The following is a 15,722-nucleotide window of genomic DNA, read 5'->3' on the forward strand; positions in this document are numbered from 1 at the left end:
TGGTGATGGTGGCAGTGATGTTGCTGGTAGTAATGATGGTGGCGGTGATGTTGGTTGGTAGTAATGGTGATGGTGGCGGTGATGTTGGTTGGTAGTAATGGTGATGGTGGCGGTGATGTTGATTAGTAGTAATGGTGTCATTTATTTAGACCTTCGTAAAGAGGGGAAGTACAACCTGATATGAGCCCCAAATCTGTCTGCAGAGCTCACACTGTAAATTAGAAGTCAGCAAACTTCCTGTGAAAGGCCTGCTGGTGAATATTTTAAACTTTGAGGCCATTCAATTTCTGTCACAACTGTGCACCTCCCTGCCATTCGAGCACAAAAACTACCATAGACAATACATAAACAACTGATCAGGTTGTGGTTCATAAAAATTCATTTACAAAACCAGATCATAATGTGCCAATCCCTCGACTAAACCAGTGTGTAGTATTTGGTTCTTCTAAAATGTGACACTTCACATGGTCTTCTGTGGTTATCGGCCTGACTCTAGACTTCTTTCTAAAGACTAGGCTACCTGCAGCATAATTTCATCCTCAAATAAAAGAGCTTTTACATATTGGTCATATTATAAATTATTATTATGATTAATAGAAATTCTTAGTAGTGGAAGCCAGAGTGTTTTGGGTTATAAAGAGCAGGTTTTCATCCTAGTTCAAGTACTTATTAACTGGAGATTTTAAGGCACCACTTAACCTCTCTGAATCCCTACTATGCTTCTCTTTCAAGATTGCCAGCGAGAGGGAGTGAAAGGCATATGACCCCTTCACCAGCATTTAGCTGCCCACCCAAAGACTTCATTAAAATGCAGGACTTATTCTTGCCAGTCCCAGACATGTCACACCCCTAAAGAAGGCAGGAAAGAAGCTGAGGCTGTGGGCAGGGTTGTCCTACCCTCATTTGGCCCTGCCTCTGCCTCCTCTCTCTCACAGGTGAACCTGTACTCGGACCCCCCTCAGCCCAGTCATAGTGTCCACGTGGGGACAGTGTCCCAGGGGAGCAAAGTCTTGTCCTTCACCATTCCTCAGCCCCGCACAGCGGAGTGGCAGCCAGGCCCCACAGAAACCTCTCGGGCCTGTGAGGTCTCGGGTAAGTCTGAGAAAGGACATGGGCTCAGGGTCCCACCTGGTCATGATTCTGCCTTTGGGGATTATGTCCACCCTGGGATGACAGTCACTTCAGGTTGGGATAAGGTGAAGTGAGCCCTTCTTTGGGGACCTTTGACTTGAAGAAGTCAAGTGGAGAAGTGGAAAGTACATTATACCACGTGGAGCAAGGGAGCCTGTTCAAGGTCTGCCTCAGCCACTTGAGCTGGGCCGTTTTGGGCGAGGTCCCTAACAGAAAACGGTGTCATTAAGAAACCTTATTGTGGCCAAGCCTTGCACTAAGCCCTCTTCAGCTGTGATCTCAGTCAATCCCACATCCGCCTGGTGAGGCCTATACTGTTGTCTTCTCATTGACAGTTACAATGGCCAAGGCTTAGAGAGGTGACATGCAGGTCACACAGTTCCTATGTAGAGAGTCCAGGACTTGAACCTACTACTTTCTTAGTAGGTTAGACCCCCTCTATGACCACACAGTGAGGTGGCTCGGCTTGGTGGGAAAAGTAAACAACCAGCATCCAGAAGTCCAGCTTTAGTTCCCTTTCTTTAAGAGGTGCCCTTTAGGACAGACATAAACCTTGATCTCATGGATTAGTTGGGACACGTTCTGCTGTGCCCACAGGCTCAGGCTGCTGTTGATGGTGGAGGAGTTATGAGATTGAAAATTGTCTTGTAGCCCCTGGAAGGGCTGCTCTTGACTCCAGCCCTCAGTGGTCATCTATTCCAGGGTGGCAGTCTTCCCAGCAAGGCCAGAGCCCCTCCTCACCCACCAGTGCCTCCAGCCCAGGGTGGCCTCCTGGGAGCCAGGGTGTCACGAAGGACCAGCCCTCAGTGGAGCAGACTCACACACTGACTTCTCAAACCAGCCAGTTCCTGGCCAAGGTGAGTGGACTCCTCCCTGGCTGCTTGGACATTGCTGGCTTGTCCATTTCTCTGCCTAAAGCTGAATGTTACTCAGCCTTCTGGTAAATGTGGGCCCCTCCCCGACCCTCAGACCACATGGCTCCAGCCTCCTCTTTGCCACTCACAGTCGAGTTTAACCTCTTTTGCTTTGATCTCTAGTCTCAGCTCATCTCTCCAGATGTGGTTGAGAATGCCTCCTTTCAGCTTTAGAAGAAGACTCAGCACCGTCAAGATCCTGGGAGAGTAATAGACTTTCACCCTAATTTCTCTCTTCAGGCTAGATGGCTCCGCTTTCTAAGTTATGTCATCTGAGAAATCACCTTTAGATTCTTGTCAAACAGTCCAAAAACTGAATTGTTGGTCCTCGATTGTTGGTACACACTTGGCCTCATTCCCAAAGTGCTTTAAAGCATCTTACGAAGAGGAGTATGTTACAGACACATGCTGGAAAGGACAGTGAGGCCACTAGAGGAAAGGGGAAGTAAGAGTAGGGGGAAAAAATAGCTTGAATTTAGGACGAAATGAGTAAACACAGTTTACTGAACTGCAGGCCCTGAACACTTTTACCAGAGTCGGCCCTTTGCTTCTCAGCTTCCTTGTTGTTGATGCAAAAAGGGAAATGTGGTAGTTACATGTACTACTGTGTCCCTCTGGGACAAACTAATTCCTTCAGAAAAACACCACTGTTCTTCCAACAACTTCATTGAACCATCTGCCCCTGGGTTGGCAGCGCAGCTCCTTACCCATTAGTCCACCAGGGCTCACTTTCTGTACCTGAGGCCTCCTTAAGGTAGAAATGCTATAATGTAAGTATGTATTGTAAACATATGCAAATATGTATCATTTTATACACGTGATACTAGTATTATATGGGAACTCTTGTGACCTTCCATTACATGATATATAAATTATATCTATTTACTTATATACAGTAAACATATGCCGATATGTAACATTTTATATACATATAGTACTAGCTCTGGTGGCCTGGTGGTAAGAAGCTGTGCTGCAATCCCAGAGTCTCACGGTTGGAGTCCACCAGCTGCTCCATGGGAGTAGGATGGACAATCTCTTCCCGTGTGATTTGCTACCTCTGAACACCCCTAGCAGGGTAATAGCTACAGTAAGTTTATGATACTATTATGTTACTGGCTATTTGCAAAAAGGGGCCTTCAATTTGTTCTTAGCCTTTTTTTACCAATTATTTTTTTTTGTCATAGATAAAACACACAGATAGTAAAATCCACATGGCACAAGGCATAGGTTTAATGAAAAGTAATTCTTTTCTCCCACCTTTGACCTTCTGCCCCATAATTCCTTAAAGTCTTCCTGCTCCCAGTGTTCTGAGCTTCAAGTAGAAATGTTGAGTGCACACGCGTGCAGTCACAGAAAGGTTCCCTAACTAGGTACACTATACTGAACTTTGACTTTCTTGATGTCCTATATGTAAATATTTATTTTGGCATAGACAATGAATTCACATGGTTTAAAGTTCAAAAGGAAAAAAAGATACGCAGTAGAAAATCTCTCATCTTTGGCCCTGGACATCCAGCTTTCCTTCCATTTCTTCTAAAATTAGTTCATCATGTTATTAAGTGTCATCAAGTCGTAGATGACTCCTAGTGACCCTATGAATGAAAGACCTGAACCCTGTTGTATTACTATTATTATCAGTTCACCATACACAGACAAATAAGTTCTGAGGGATTTTTATTCCATTTTTTTGTTTGTTTGTTTTCAAATGGTAACACACTATCCACACTGCTCAGTGCCTTGCCTTCAAGTGGATAGTGAATCTTGGAGTTGTTCAGAACATACAGATGTGCTCTCCTCCGGTCAATGACGCACCCTACCAGAGAGAGGTCATTGTTTTTAGGTGTCGTCCGAGCTGACTCCGACTCAGTCTTAGGAATAACAGATCTGAACCTTGCCCTGTCCTGCGCTGTCTTCGTGAGCGCCTCCTTGCACAAGTCTGTTGTTGCGACCGCTGTCACTCCTTCTTGTGCAGGACTTCCTCTGTTCCGCTGACCCTCTTCTTTTCCTAGAATGCTCTTTTTCCCCGATCACTGATGCCCTCTAACATCATGCCTAAAGTTTGTGAGGCCAAGTCTCATTGTCCTTGCCTCCAAGGAGCCTCTTATTAGTTAGCCCTGTTCCTCTCTCTTCCTCCATCCCTGGAAGGTTCCACTCTGAACATGCAACCACTGAAAACTCTATAAAGCATTGGACTGCCTGGCCAAGGCCAATGGTGGGGTTGGCTTCCAGTGCCACCCTCACCCCAAGACCAGGCCCAGCTTCTCCTGCCAAATTGTGGATACGATCGATGTGTGACTCTGCAGGAGCCTTCTTCCCACGTCCAGGTTAATGGGGCGTGTTCTTTTCCTCTCCATGTGCAGGTGGAATCCTTTGAAAGCCTGGTGTCCGCAGGACATCTCACACCGCAGGATCAGCTCAAGGTAACTGCCCAGCTTGGGAGCTGCCCCCAGAGCTTCCCACTTCCCACAGCTGAGTCTGAAGCCTCTTCTGCTGCAAACCAGAGAATCCCAGACACAGCGACTCCTTTTACCACAAACAGCTCCTGCCTGGCTTTCCATAATGATAATCATTATAGCACAGTCGTTACCGCTTATTAAGCAGTGATGCCGTGTGTTGGGTACATTAATGTACATCATTGCATCTTCCCATTGTGCAAATGCAATGAGGCAGTTACAGTCATCACCTGCATGTCGCTGGATGGAACTGAGCCCAGCTTGCAGGCAGCAGGGCCTGGACCCTGACACCTCCTGCCTGGCTCCCAGCTCCAGGGTCATGCGCATTTCTCTGCTTCCTGCTAATTATCTGCAGCCAGAAAAACACTTTCTCTCTTCTGCTTGTCTTCCATTTGCCAAAAATGCTCCAGTAAATGCGCAGTGATGTTAATTACCATTAGCAATAGCAGGACGGCTTTGTCTGTATTGATAGTCTGTACGAATTGAAGACAAGACTGACTGTCCACAGCCCACAGTTTTGCAAATCAAGAATGAGAATGCAAGTTGTTATGCAGACCTGAAGATAGTCTTTGACACTTGGATTGTTTTAGAACTTAGGCGTCCTTATGTGATCATGATTGAGCCCTGGTGGCTCAGTGAGTGTTGATGTGTCAAGTCAGACCTGACTCACAGCTGACCCTCCAGTGTGTTTTTGGAGGCTGTAAATCACATGGGAGAAGATTGGCTATCTTCCTTCCTCAGAGCAGCTCGTAATTTTGAACTATCTCCCTTTGGCTTAGCAGAGGACCTCTTTACCCACTAGGCCACTGGGGAGTTGCTAACCCCAAGACCACACCTCTGTGGCAGTTCAAGTCCTCCAGGGGCTCTGAAATGCACACTCTTCTCTCAAATGATTTACAATCTCAGAAACCAAAGGGAAGGAGGCTCTAAGTTGGTTCCAGTGGAGTAAATTTTGAGATTTTAGTCTCCGTGGCAAACACTGGCCCCTTCCAGAGAGCTGGCATTAAAGCTCTAAACCAGACGTCTGCTGTGCCCAGCTGGTGGTAGAGGGCTCCTTGGGGGAGGGCTAGACAAGGGCAGGCTAACTCCAGAGGTTCCAGCCTCAGCCTCTGTCTCCCAGGGACTCTCTCTCTGTAGACCCAGAGTGACTCCCACAGACCATCTTGTCCTCAGGGACAGAGCCTGGAGCCTAGACACTCAGATCCTCTGTTCTGCTCTGCTCTGTCCTAGGGCTTCCAGGGACTGAAAGCTGCCCACGCAGCCCTCGAGGAGGAGTACCTGAAGGCCTGCAGGGACCAACACCTGGCTGAGCAGCCTGCCAGCTCTGAGGGGAAACCAGGGAAATTCGATCCTGGCAGGTACGTGCAGGAGTTGGGAGGCCCCAGAATGACAGCTGGGACAGTTCTTCAGTTCCCTTGGTCACCAGGAGGGAGGTGGCCACCCTTATAGTTCTTATTCAGGAGCACAGCTCCCTGTTGCAGGGAGCAACATACCCAAATGGTGGAATACTGGAAATCTGAGCCAGTAGGTGCCATTGAGCTCAAAGCAGTGAGAAAAGGGATCTTGCATATAAGAGACATAACCCTTCACTGGACAGTGAGGAGACTGGGATTGGAGGGGAGGGTTTCCTCCTGGTCCCATGGCCTCTTGGGGCAGAGGGGAGATGAGGCCCCATGGTTCCCAGTGGTGGCTTCTTTCATCTTGTTTATGTCAAGTCTCCAACATAACGTGGTCGATGATACTCACTGGTCCCCAGGAGAACATTCTGCGGTGGCCCCTGCTCTGAATCATAGCCTTCCATGTCTATCTGATATGTTCCTGTCCAGGATCACAGTATATGCCTGCCTGTTTTAGGGAGCTGGCAGCAGAGATATTCCAGCTGGGAAATCGTCTGGAAGAATTCAAGGACCGCTTAGATTGGCACCAGCAGGAGCCTGAGCGAACAGAGCCAGACTCCACACTGGACAGCACGCTGGCCTTACCTACCCCTGGCCACCTATCCAACCTGCCTTCTCCTTCCATCCAAGCCCTCACACCAGCCATCCGGAACCCCTACCCTGAGGTAATTCTCTGCTCGGCAATGTTGGCTTCTTATTCTTTCATTCTGTTATCAGATATTTACAAAGCATATACCATCTAAGGACTCCAAGACAAATACTGGCTCCTTGCTGCTAAATTTGAAGCAACTCATAGCTGACCTTCCATGGGGTTTCAGAGGCCGCACATGCGCTGGAGATTGACCATCTTTCCCCACAGAGCCACTGGTGGGTTTGAACCACCAGAGAAGCTGCACCTTTGCATTAGCCGTGCGACTCCCTACAGACTGCCACCAGGGCTCCCTCTACAGCCAATATTTTGAGATTTTTCAATATTTGAAATTATTTTTCCTATTATATAAAATTATTTATTTATTTATTTACTTTCAATTGTATTTCTTTTTAAATATTTGAAAATCCTCATTGCTGCTGAGTTTGAGCAGACTCCTAGCTGACCCTCCAGTGGTTTTCAGAGGCAGTAAATCACACAGGAGAGTGCTCCCCTTTCTCCCGTGTAGCAGCTTGTGGACTCTGCCTGCCCTTAGGTTATCAGAGCAGCTCCTCACCCCCTAGGCTACCACATGAAGATTATTCTATTCCATTAAAACTATGTGTGGCCAAGTGAGTCTGGGAACTTTTCTGGGATGAAGGAAGGAAGAGATGAGGGTGATATTGAGGCTTCCCCCTGGTCATGGAGATGAGCTCACTGAAAACTGTCTATCCCAGACAGACTCTCAGCCTAGGAAAACGGAACCATATAATCAGGATAGCTGGTATTTAGTTTTTAAGGGAATAATACTCCTCTGGGGTAGCATTATTACAGGGGGGGATAGTAATGCCAGGACCTATACAAGTGGCAGAGATTTAAAAGAGGTAGTCTCTGTTCTGTCCTCAGAGAGTTTTCTGTTTAGGTGAAGATGTAAGATAGTTGTACAGTTACTTAATTCTAATTTTTTATCAGTGCATTGAAAGAGAATTATGAGGTCTGCGGACGTGAGTATCAAATAACATACAGAATTTGGGGAAACAGAGCAGCTTTGCTGGAGAAAGTAATACTGAAAGAACAAGCAGGAATAGCTGGGCATAGAGGGGAAAGCCATTCAGACACAAGGAGCCTGTGCAAAGGCCCTGTGGCTGGAATGTGAATGTGAGAAGTATAGTTGTCTGAGGTTTGACTCAGGTAGGAACTATGTGCTAGAACATGTTATGGTGTCACATCAAGGGTGTGGTTGTAAACTCTGCAGGGGTTTCTCTAAGTAAGGTGACATTGAAGGATGAAAGGCTGCTATTGTAACCTGTAGGAAGTTCCAGTAGCATAGTGGATAAGAAGTTGGGCTGCCAACCCAAAGGCACACAGTTCATATTCACCCGCTGCTCCACAGGAGAAAGATGGACAGTCCCCTCCCATATGATTTACAGACTTGAAAACCCAATGTAGCATCTGCTAGGAGTCCATTCTGATTGGAAATCAATGACTTTTGGGTTATTGTGACCCATATCAGTGCCAGACAAATGGAGAGATGTATGTGAACTTGAGAGATGTATGTGAACTTGGGAGAGGTTTAGAAGGTACATTTGATTGTACTTGGAATGACGACAGGGAAGGGAGACTAGGCTTTCAGCTTCTAGAACCAGATGGATGATGGAGCCATTTGCAAAGATGAAAAGTATCTCAAATAAGCATTGAACATTGAAGGTGCTCTGCAGAATTCTCTTCAGGCCCTGCCACACTCACGAGTGACAATTACCATTTCACTTTGCAGCTGAGGAAACTAAGCTTAGAGACGCCACACCGGGTGGTGGTATGGGGATTGCTGTGCCTCCAGGCTCCTTGATGTCTGTGCTGTTAGGACTTGTCTGGTGAGGACTGGAGTAGGGGAAAGCGGACTATCAGTGGAATATCCATGACAGATGAGGTCTTGGTGGCCCAGTGATTTGGAGAAAATGTCCTTCCACTCTGCTCTGCTTCAGAGGGTATAGAAATTCTTCTGAAGGTATCTCATGTACTAAGGAACAAAAACTTAAGAGCTAAAATCTTGATAATCTCCCCTCCTCCCACCTCCTCCTCCAAGAAGGTGCTTTTGTCAATGAGAGTGGCCATCTTGGAAAGGGCTCAGGAGACATGTTTCTGCCAGGAAATCTGGGTTCAGATACCAACTCTGCCACTTTCTCTATGGGACTTTTGGCAAATCATTCTACTTCGTTGAACCTTGGTGACCCGTCATATGATGTGTTGTCATAACCGCGTGTACTAGTGGGATTTTTGTGAGTACCATGCCTATTACCTTGTAGGTGCTTAATCTTTAAATAGGAGCCAGTACTGCTGTTCACATATCCAGTTCTCACATTTTTCCTCGTGTCTAAAAGCATCAGAAGACATATTGCCCTGGGTAAATCTGTAGTCAGGACCTCTCCAAATTATTGAGGAGCAGTGATGCTCAGTTTAAGGACAAAGGTGTGTCTGATTCAGATCATGGTCTTTTCAATCAACTTGCTGTGCATCTAACAGCTGGACAGTGAAGGGGGATGACAGAAGAATTGATGCCTTTGAATTATGATGTTGGGAAAGAGTAATGATCATCCCATGGGCTGTCAAAAGAACAAACAGATATGTCTTGGAGAAGGTACACCAGAGTGCTCCTTGGAGGCAAAATAACAAAGCTTTGCCTCACATGCTTTGAACATGTCTCTAGGAGAGGTTATTCCTTGGAGAAGGACATCGTACTTGGAAAGCTGAACAGTCAGCAAAAGAGAGGAAGACCCTCCCCTAGATGGATTGGTGCCGTGACTGCAGTAATGGGCTTGAGTATGTCAGAGATTGTGAAGAGGGCACAGGATAGGGCAGGGTACACACCGGTTGTTTCTAGATAGGGTCACTTTGAGTCATGTTCGACTTGACAGCACCTAACAACAACAAAAGCGTGGTAGAGTTAGTGAGTCTAATCTGTCTCCCAGTTCTCATCACAAAGCAAGATACCGGCACAAGGTTGGTGCTTTGAAAGTGGTGTTAACGGAATCTCTGCCCCTCCATCTTTCTGCTCCCCAGCCCCCCACTACTGTGACTGATCCCTGCTCTTTGCACGTGGACGTGGACGTGAGCTCTGTAAGCGGGGAGCTGGAGGGCAGGTTCCAGACCCCGCTCAGGCACAAGGAACTGCAGATGGAGCAAGATTTCCATGGCCTCCTGAAGCGGTGAGTCCCCAGGAGCAAGGACAGCTGCCTCAGCCAAGGTGGCCACCCGTCCTGACCAGAGGTCATGCCTATCTGTGTTCTCTGCAGGTACATCAGCATGAAGTCCCTTCCGGAAGCCATGATGGTAGAGGAAGAGGATGAGGAAGAAGAGCAAAGGCATTCCCCAGGAGCAGATGGGCTGACTCTACCTGCAGGGAAAGGAGAGGCCACCAGGTTCACCTCCAAACAGCTCCAGAGACAGGCTGAGAGAAGTCATGGTTCCCCACTCAGGTATGTCAGCCAGCATCCCTGTTACCCCATGCCAGCTCTGAAACAAGCAGAAGGGCTGGCAGTCATCATAGCAGGCTAAATGGCTTTTTATAGTTTAGAAATTGCTGTCCTGTCCTCAGCAGCTCTCTAGAATGTACTCCATGGACAGCACCTGAAAGGGTTGTGGGTGACATGGGCGTGATTTCAGGTAGGACGGATGCAACATTCAAAAACACTGTTCTCCCTCTTGGTTGCAGTGCTGATTGCATCAAGGAGAACATCTCTGTTCGTGCTCTGAAGATTTTAACACCTCTCTCGATCTCCTTTAAAGAGAGAGAACATGAGCGTGCAGAAGCAGAGCTTAGGCCATGCTGCCGCTTATACTTACTTTTTTAAAAATTGCACATAGTTTATATTCAAGTTCCTTTTTCATCATTTTTTTTTTAAATACTGGTTTATTTATAAAGTTAGTATACATTGTATTTCATACCAGATCTTTCCCATTTGCTTCAACCACCCCTCTCTCCACCCATCAAATTGTACAAACTAATGATTAACCACCCCTGCTCATCCTCACCCCTCTGTTTCCCGCCCCCCTTGGATCCTCATACTCCTTCTACAATAATGGTGTCATACAATATTTGTCCTTATGTGACTGAGTTACTTCACTCAGCATAATGCTCTCTAGACCCTCCCAAGTTAGGTAGTAATTTGCAAAATCATTGCTCCTGCATGCTGCTTAGTATTCCATCATGTGAAAGTACCATAATATACTTACTTATTTTTAATCTTTTTTTAAAATTTTATTTTATTAATTTTAATGAACATTTACAGAGATTTTAGATTTCCATTCATTCATTGTTGCACTTTTTTCCCTGCCCACCCCTCCCCTCTCCCTTCACTCGTCTCATTGAAAAGTAAAAGAAAAATTCTTTCATTGGTATACAATCCCCCCTGCACTCTCCCCACTTCCCCAATACACTCCATTATGCAACCTTAATTCTGGACTCTTGTGATAACCGTAATACCTTATCCTATATCACTTTAAATTGGTCTCTCCCTCATCTGTTTCAATGCAGTATACATAATTTATCCAGTTTAGTCTTACCCCAACCCTGATGTCTGTCCCATTCTACAACAGTGTCACCATGCAGTATTTGTCCTTTTGTGACTGAGATATTTCACTCAGCATAATGTCCTCCAGAGTCAACCATTTTGAATAATATTGCATGAGTTCCTTGTTTTTCAAAGCAGCACAGAATTCCATTGTGTAAATATACCACAGCTTCTCTATCCATTCGTTTGTTGATGGGCACTTGGGTTGTTTCCAACTCCTTGCTATTGTGAACAAAGCCGTGATAAACATGGGTGTGCATATTTTTAATCTTTATATACATATTTGTTGTTCTGTTATGTGCCATCAAGTCACCTGTGACTCATAGTGACCCTATGTACAATAGCTCTGAACCCTGACCTATCCCGAGCCAGTCTTACTGACTCCAACACACCTATCCCTATTTCCCTAGTTACTACGTGAATCCATCTTACCAGGGTTCTCCTCTCCTGTGCTGTCCCTCCACCCTTCCAAGCATGATGTCCTTCTCTAGGGACTAGTCCCTCCTGGCCATGTGCCCCAAATATGTGAGGTGAAGCTTCAAAATCCTTGCCTCCAAGGAGAAACTTGGTTTCACCCTCTCCAGTACAGACCTATTTGTTCTCTTGGCAGCCCATGATATGTTCAATACTTTTCTCCAGCACCACAACTCAAAGGCACCAATCATTTTTCTGTCATCCATACACATCCCAGCTCTCTGATGCATAGCAAGTAATTGTGAAGACCATGGCCTGGATCAGGCATACATTATTCCCTAGACTGACATCTCTATTCTTTAGCTCTTTGAAGTGGTCCCTGACAGCAGACTTCCCCAGTGCAATTCATCTTTTGATTTCCTGACTGCTGGTGCCAGAATATTGATTGTGGAGCCAAGCAAGCTAATATTGTTAACAACCTCAGTCTCTTCTCTATCATGATGCTGCCATTTGGCCTTGTAATGAGAATCTATTTCTTCTTGATGTTGAGCTTCAGTCCGTATTAAAAACTATAGTCCTTTACTTTCTGCCACAAGTGCTTCAGGTCTTCCTCAGTTTCAGCAAGCAAGGCTATGACATCTGCATATTGCAGGTTGTTGAGGAGTCTTCCTCCAATCTTGGTGTCACATTCCTCCTAATAAAACCCAACCTCCCAAATGATCTGTTCTGCACATAGATTGAAAAGGTATGGAGACAGGAGTGCATCACAGACACACGCCTTTCCTGATTTTGAACTATGTAGTGTTCCCTTGCTCTGTTCTGAGAACTGCTTCTTGGTCCAAGTATAGGTTTCTCATGAGCACAATCAAGTGTTCTGGGATTCATTCCCATTGTTCTCAAGGTTAGCCACAAATTATTATGATCCACACAGTCAAATACCTTTGCACAGTCAATGGAACACAGACATTCCTGTGATACTCTTTGCTTTCTACTAAGATCCATGTGATATTAGTATTAATGTCCCTGGGCCACAGCCTCTTCTAAATCCAGCTTGTATTTCTGGTAGTTTTCTATCAATGTACCTTTTGGATAATCTACAGCAGGATTTTGCTTGCATGTGATATTACTGATTTGATAATTTTCACACTCTGTGGGTCACTTTTTTTTGGAATAGGAATAAATATGGGTCTCTTCTAGTCAATAGTTCAGGTAGTTGTCCTCCAGATTTTTTGGCCCAACCTGGTGAGCACATCCAGGGCAGCATCTGTTTCCCGAAATAGGTCAATTGGTATTCTATCAATTCCTGGGGCCTTTTTTTGCCGAGTCCTTCAGAGTAGCTTGAACTTCCTCCTTTATCACCACTGCCTCTTGATCATATGTAGTTTCATGAAATTATTCTGTGTCAGCCAATTCTTTTTGGTAGAGTGGCTCTGAATACTCCTTCTATCTTCTTTTAACACTGGATCTTTCAGTATTCTGCCCATAGCATCTTAAGTATTGCAGTTTGATGCTTGAATTTGTTCTTTAGTTTCTTCAGCTTAAGAAATGCCTAGTGAATTTTGGCCTTTTGATTTTCTGACTCCAGCTCTTTGCACATTTCATTATAGAATTTTGCTTTGTCTTCCTGAGCTGTTCTTTGAAATCTTCTGTTCTGCCCCTTAACATCCTGCTTTCTTCTCTTTACTTTGGCTTCTTGGGTCTCTAGTGCAATATTTGCACTCTCTTTCTCTCTCTCCCCCCACCCCCTGCCCCTGCCCCCAAGTCCACTCCACGATGCAGCCTTCATTCTGGACTCCTGTCATTACAATAATACCTAATCTTATATCCCTTTTAAACAGTTCTCTCTCTCATCTCTTTCAATGCAGAATACATAATTTATCCCATCTTTCTCAGTCTCTTCCCAGCCCCAAGGTCAGTCCTGTTTTACAACAGTGGAACTATGCAGTATTTGTCCTTTTGTGTCTGAGATATTTCCTTCAACATAATGTCTTCCTTGGTCACCCGTTTTGAATGATATTTCATGAGTTCCTTGTTTTTCAATGTAGCGTAATATCCCATTGTGTGAAATATTTATGATCTTAACAATGTCCAGTTTTCCTACATTCATGCTTCTCACATTCCACGTTCCAATCACTAGTGTCTACTTACAATTGTTCCTCCTCATTTGTTTCTAAATTCAAGGGTTCAATCTCAGGTGTCACATCTACTAGTCTGCTCTAAGTGTTCTCTGTTGGACATAGGGTTTTACGAAGGCTTGTTATTTTGAAGTATATTATGTTGTTGTTGTTGTTGTTGTTTGGTGCCGTCGAGTCATAGACAACTCATAGCGACCCTATGAACAAAAGGCCTGAGCACTGTTTGTACATAGTTTCCAGAGGCAAGCCATTTCGGAAGTGACGCTGCACCTGCTTCCAGGCTTGAAGTATATTATATAACATTTTAAAAAAAACCCAACAAAACCTTGTTGCTTTGACATTTCAATATATATGTAGAGAGACATAGATGTTGTTACTATGTACCGTGGAGTCTGAACCAATTCAGAGCTGGCTCTCCAGTGGGTTTTCAGAGGCTGTAAATCACACAGAAGGAGATTGTCCAGCTTTCTCCCACAAAGCACCTGCTGAATTAGACCTTCAGGCCTTTGGGATTGGGATGGATGGATAGATAGATTAGATTAGATAGATAGATAGATAGATAGATAGATAGATAGATAGATAGATAGATAATCACAAAATATTTTGTCATTTCAGCATTTTTATACATAACAGTTATTCCCTGACATTACTTTCATCATGTTGTTTAACTATCGTGACTATCCATTTCTAAATTTTACCATCAGCCAGATAAAAATTCAGTGCTCCCCAAGTCTGGTATTTATTTTTAAAGTTACTCTCTATTTGTAACATGAAATACTGATCTATTTTTAATGAAGTAGTGTTTTAAAATAGATTGACATTTATAGAAATGGCTGGAAAGGGGACAATGGTATGCAAATTCCAGAAGCCTGGGAAATGCTGCTTTTTCATTCTCACAGCGCCCCCTGTGGTATGTTGGAAGGGTTGTGTTGGCATCACAGAGTGGAGAAAAGTGAGGCACAGAGAGGGGAAGCAACTTGCTCAGAGTCACACAGCAGAACCAGGATGTGCAGCTGGTGCCTGACTTGGAGCTTTTTCCCTGGACTACTTGGTTCCTGAGACCAGCTGATCCCAGGCTCAGGCTTTCCAGCCCATGCCAAGCCTCAGGGTTAGCATGCTTCTCTTTTCCTGCCAGAGAGCCCGTGGAGAGGATGGTGTCTCTGAAGCCATCAAGTTTACAGAAATCCATGCCTCGAGATAGACGCCCTCCAGGCCTGGGCAATACCAAGAAAGACCCTCCAGGCCCTGGCATGCCAGACCCCCCTCAGGCCACCAAGTCTACAGTGTCGCACCAGAGCAGTATGGCCAGTTTGGCGGGAAGTGGCATCTCTGAACGCCTTCCCCAGAAGTCTCTCCGCCATGCTGCTGTGACCCACCTGGAGGTAAGTGTCCACATGGGGGCCGAGGGACCTCAGGGCTATTCCCTGAGTCATCTGGAACTTACTGCCTCTAGCCCTTTGCTCATTCCATTCCTTCTGGGAAAGACTGCCTCTCACCTACCTGCTATGCACAGCCTTGCTCAGTACTCAGCATTCTTCCCGCAGCCACCTCATTGCCAAGTCCCCACACCCAGCCCATCCCTCTTCCAGGGGCTCTTGTCCTTCCCCTGACCACCTGTGGCCATTGCCTGTGTTTCTCTGAATCTCCTTATGACAGGTAGGTGACTAGGTCTTGACACGGTATCCTATTTGTGCCATTCATTACAGCAGTGATCCTTGAACCGTTGTAGGATCACAGACCACTGTGAAAATTGACTTATACTTTAGATCCATTCACAGAATAAAGCAGATATATGCATGTACACACAAACACACATTCTCTCTCTCCCTTTCTCCTTTCCTCCCCTCCCCTCCCTTCTCCTCCTCTCTTCTCCTCTCTCTGCCTATGGGTTTTGGGTTCTCTCTGCCTCTGGGTTCCAGGTCCAGGGACCCTCCATAGCCCTAATGAGCTTGTGAGAAGGAATCTCGAACCTCTTGAGGACAGCTGGCTTCATTCTCTTTGTGTCCTTTACACCTCTTTCCTCTTTCTGTTCCTCACCTCAGGAAATTGATGATAGTCACTTTTCCCAGGGTCTCTAGCCCC

The 15,722-nt window shown here is 45.5% G+C and overlaps 1 protein-coding gene across 1 annotated transcript in view; it reads left to right on the forward strand.

Annotated features, from left to right (window-relative positions):
* AKNA (AT-hook transcription factor) overlaps window positions 1-15,722 on the forward strand; it is a 46,780-nt gene that overhangs the window by 15,469 nt on the left and 15,589 nt on the right. The window contains exons 4-11 of the mRNA XM_006890716.1: window positions 936-1,092; window positions 1,834-1,988; window positions 4,406-4,465; window positions 5,729-5,856; window positions 6,353-6,560; window positions 9,581-9,726; window positions 9,814-9,996; window positions 14,776-15,022. Of these exons, the coding sequence (XP_006890778.1) occupies window positions 936-1,092; window positions 1,834-1,988; window positions 4,406-4,465; window positions 5,729-5,856; window positions 6,353-6,560; window positions 9,581-9,726; window positions 9,814-9,996; window positions 14,776-15,022 (1,284 nt within the window). The remainder of the gene's footprint in view (window positions 1-935; window positions 1,093-1,833; window positions 1,989-4,405; window positions 4,466-5,728; window positions 5,857-6,352; window positions 6,561-9,580; window positions 9,727-9,813; window positions 9,997-14,775; window positions 15,023-15,722) is intronic.

The sequence above is a fragment of the Elephantulus edwardii genome, unplaced genomic scaffold (assembly GCF_000299155.1).
Source record: "Elephantulus edwardii isolate Elephantulus edwardi_28Jun2011 unplaced genomic scaffold, EleEdw1.0 scaffold00092, whole genome shotgun sequence".
Classification (NCBI taxonomy): Eukaryota; Metazoa; Chordata; class Mammalia; order Macroscelidea; family Macroscelididae; genus Elephantulus; species Elephantulus edwardii.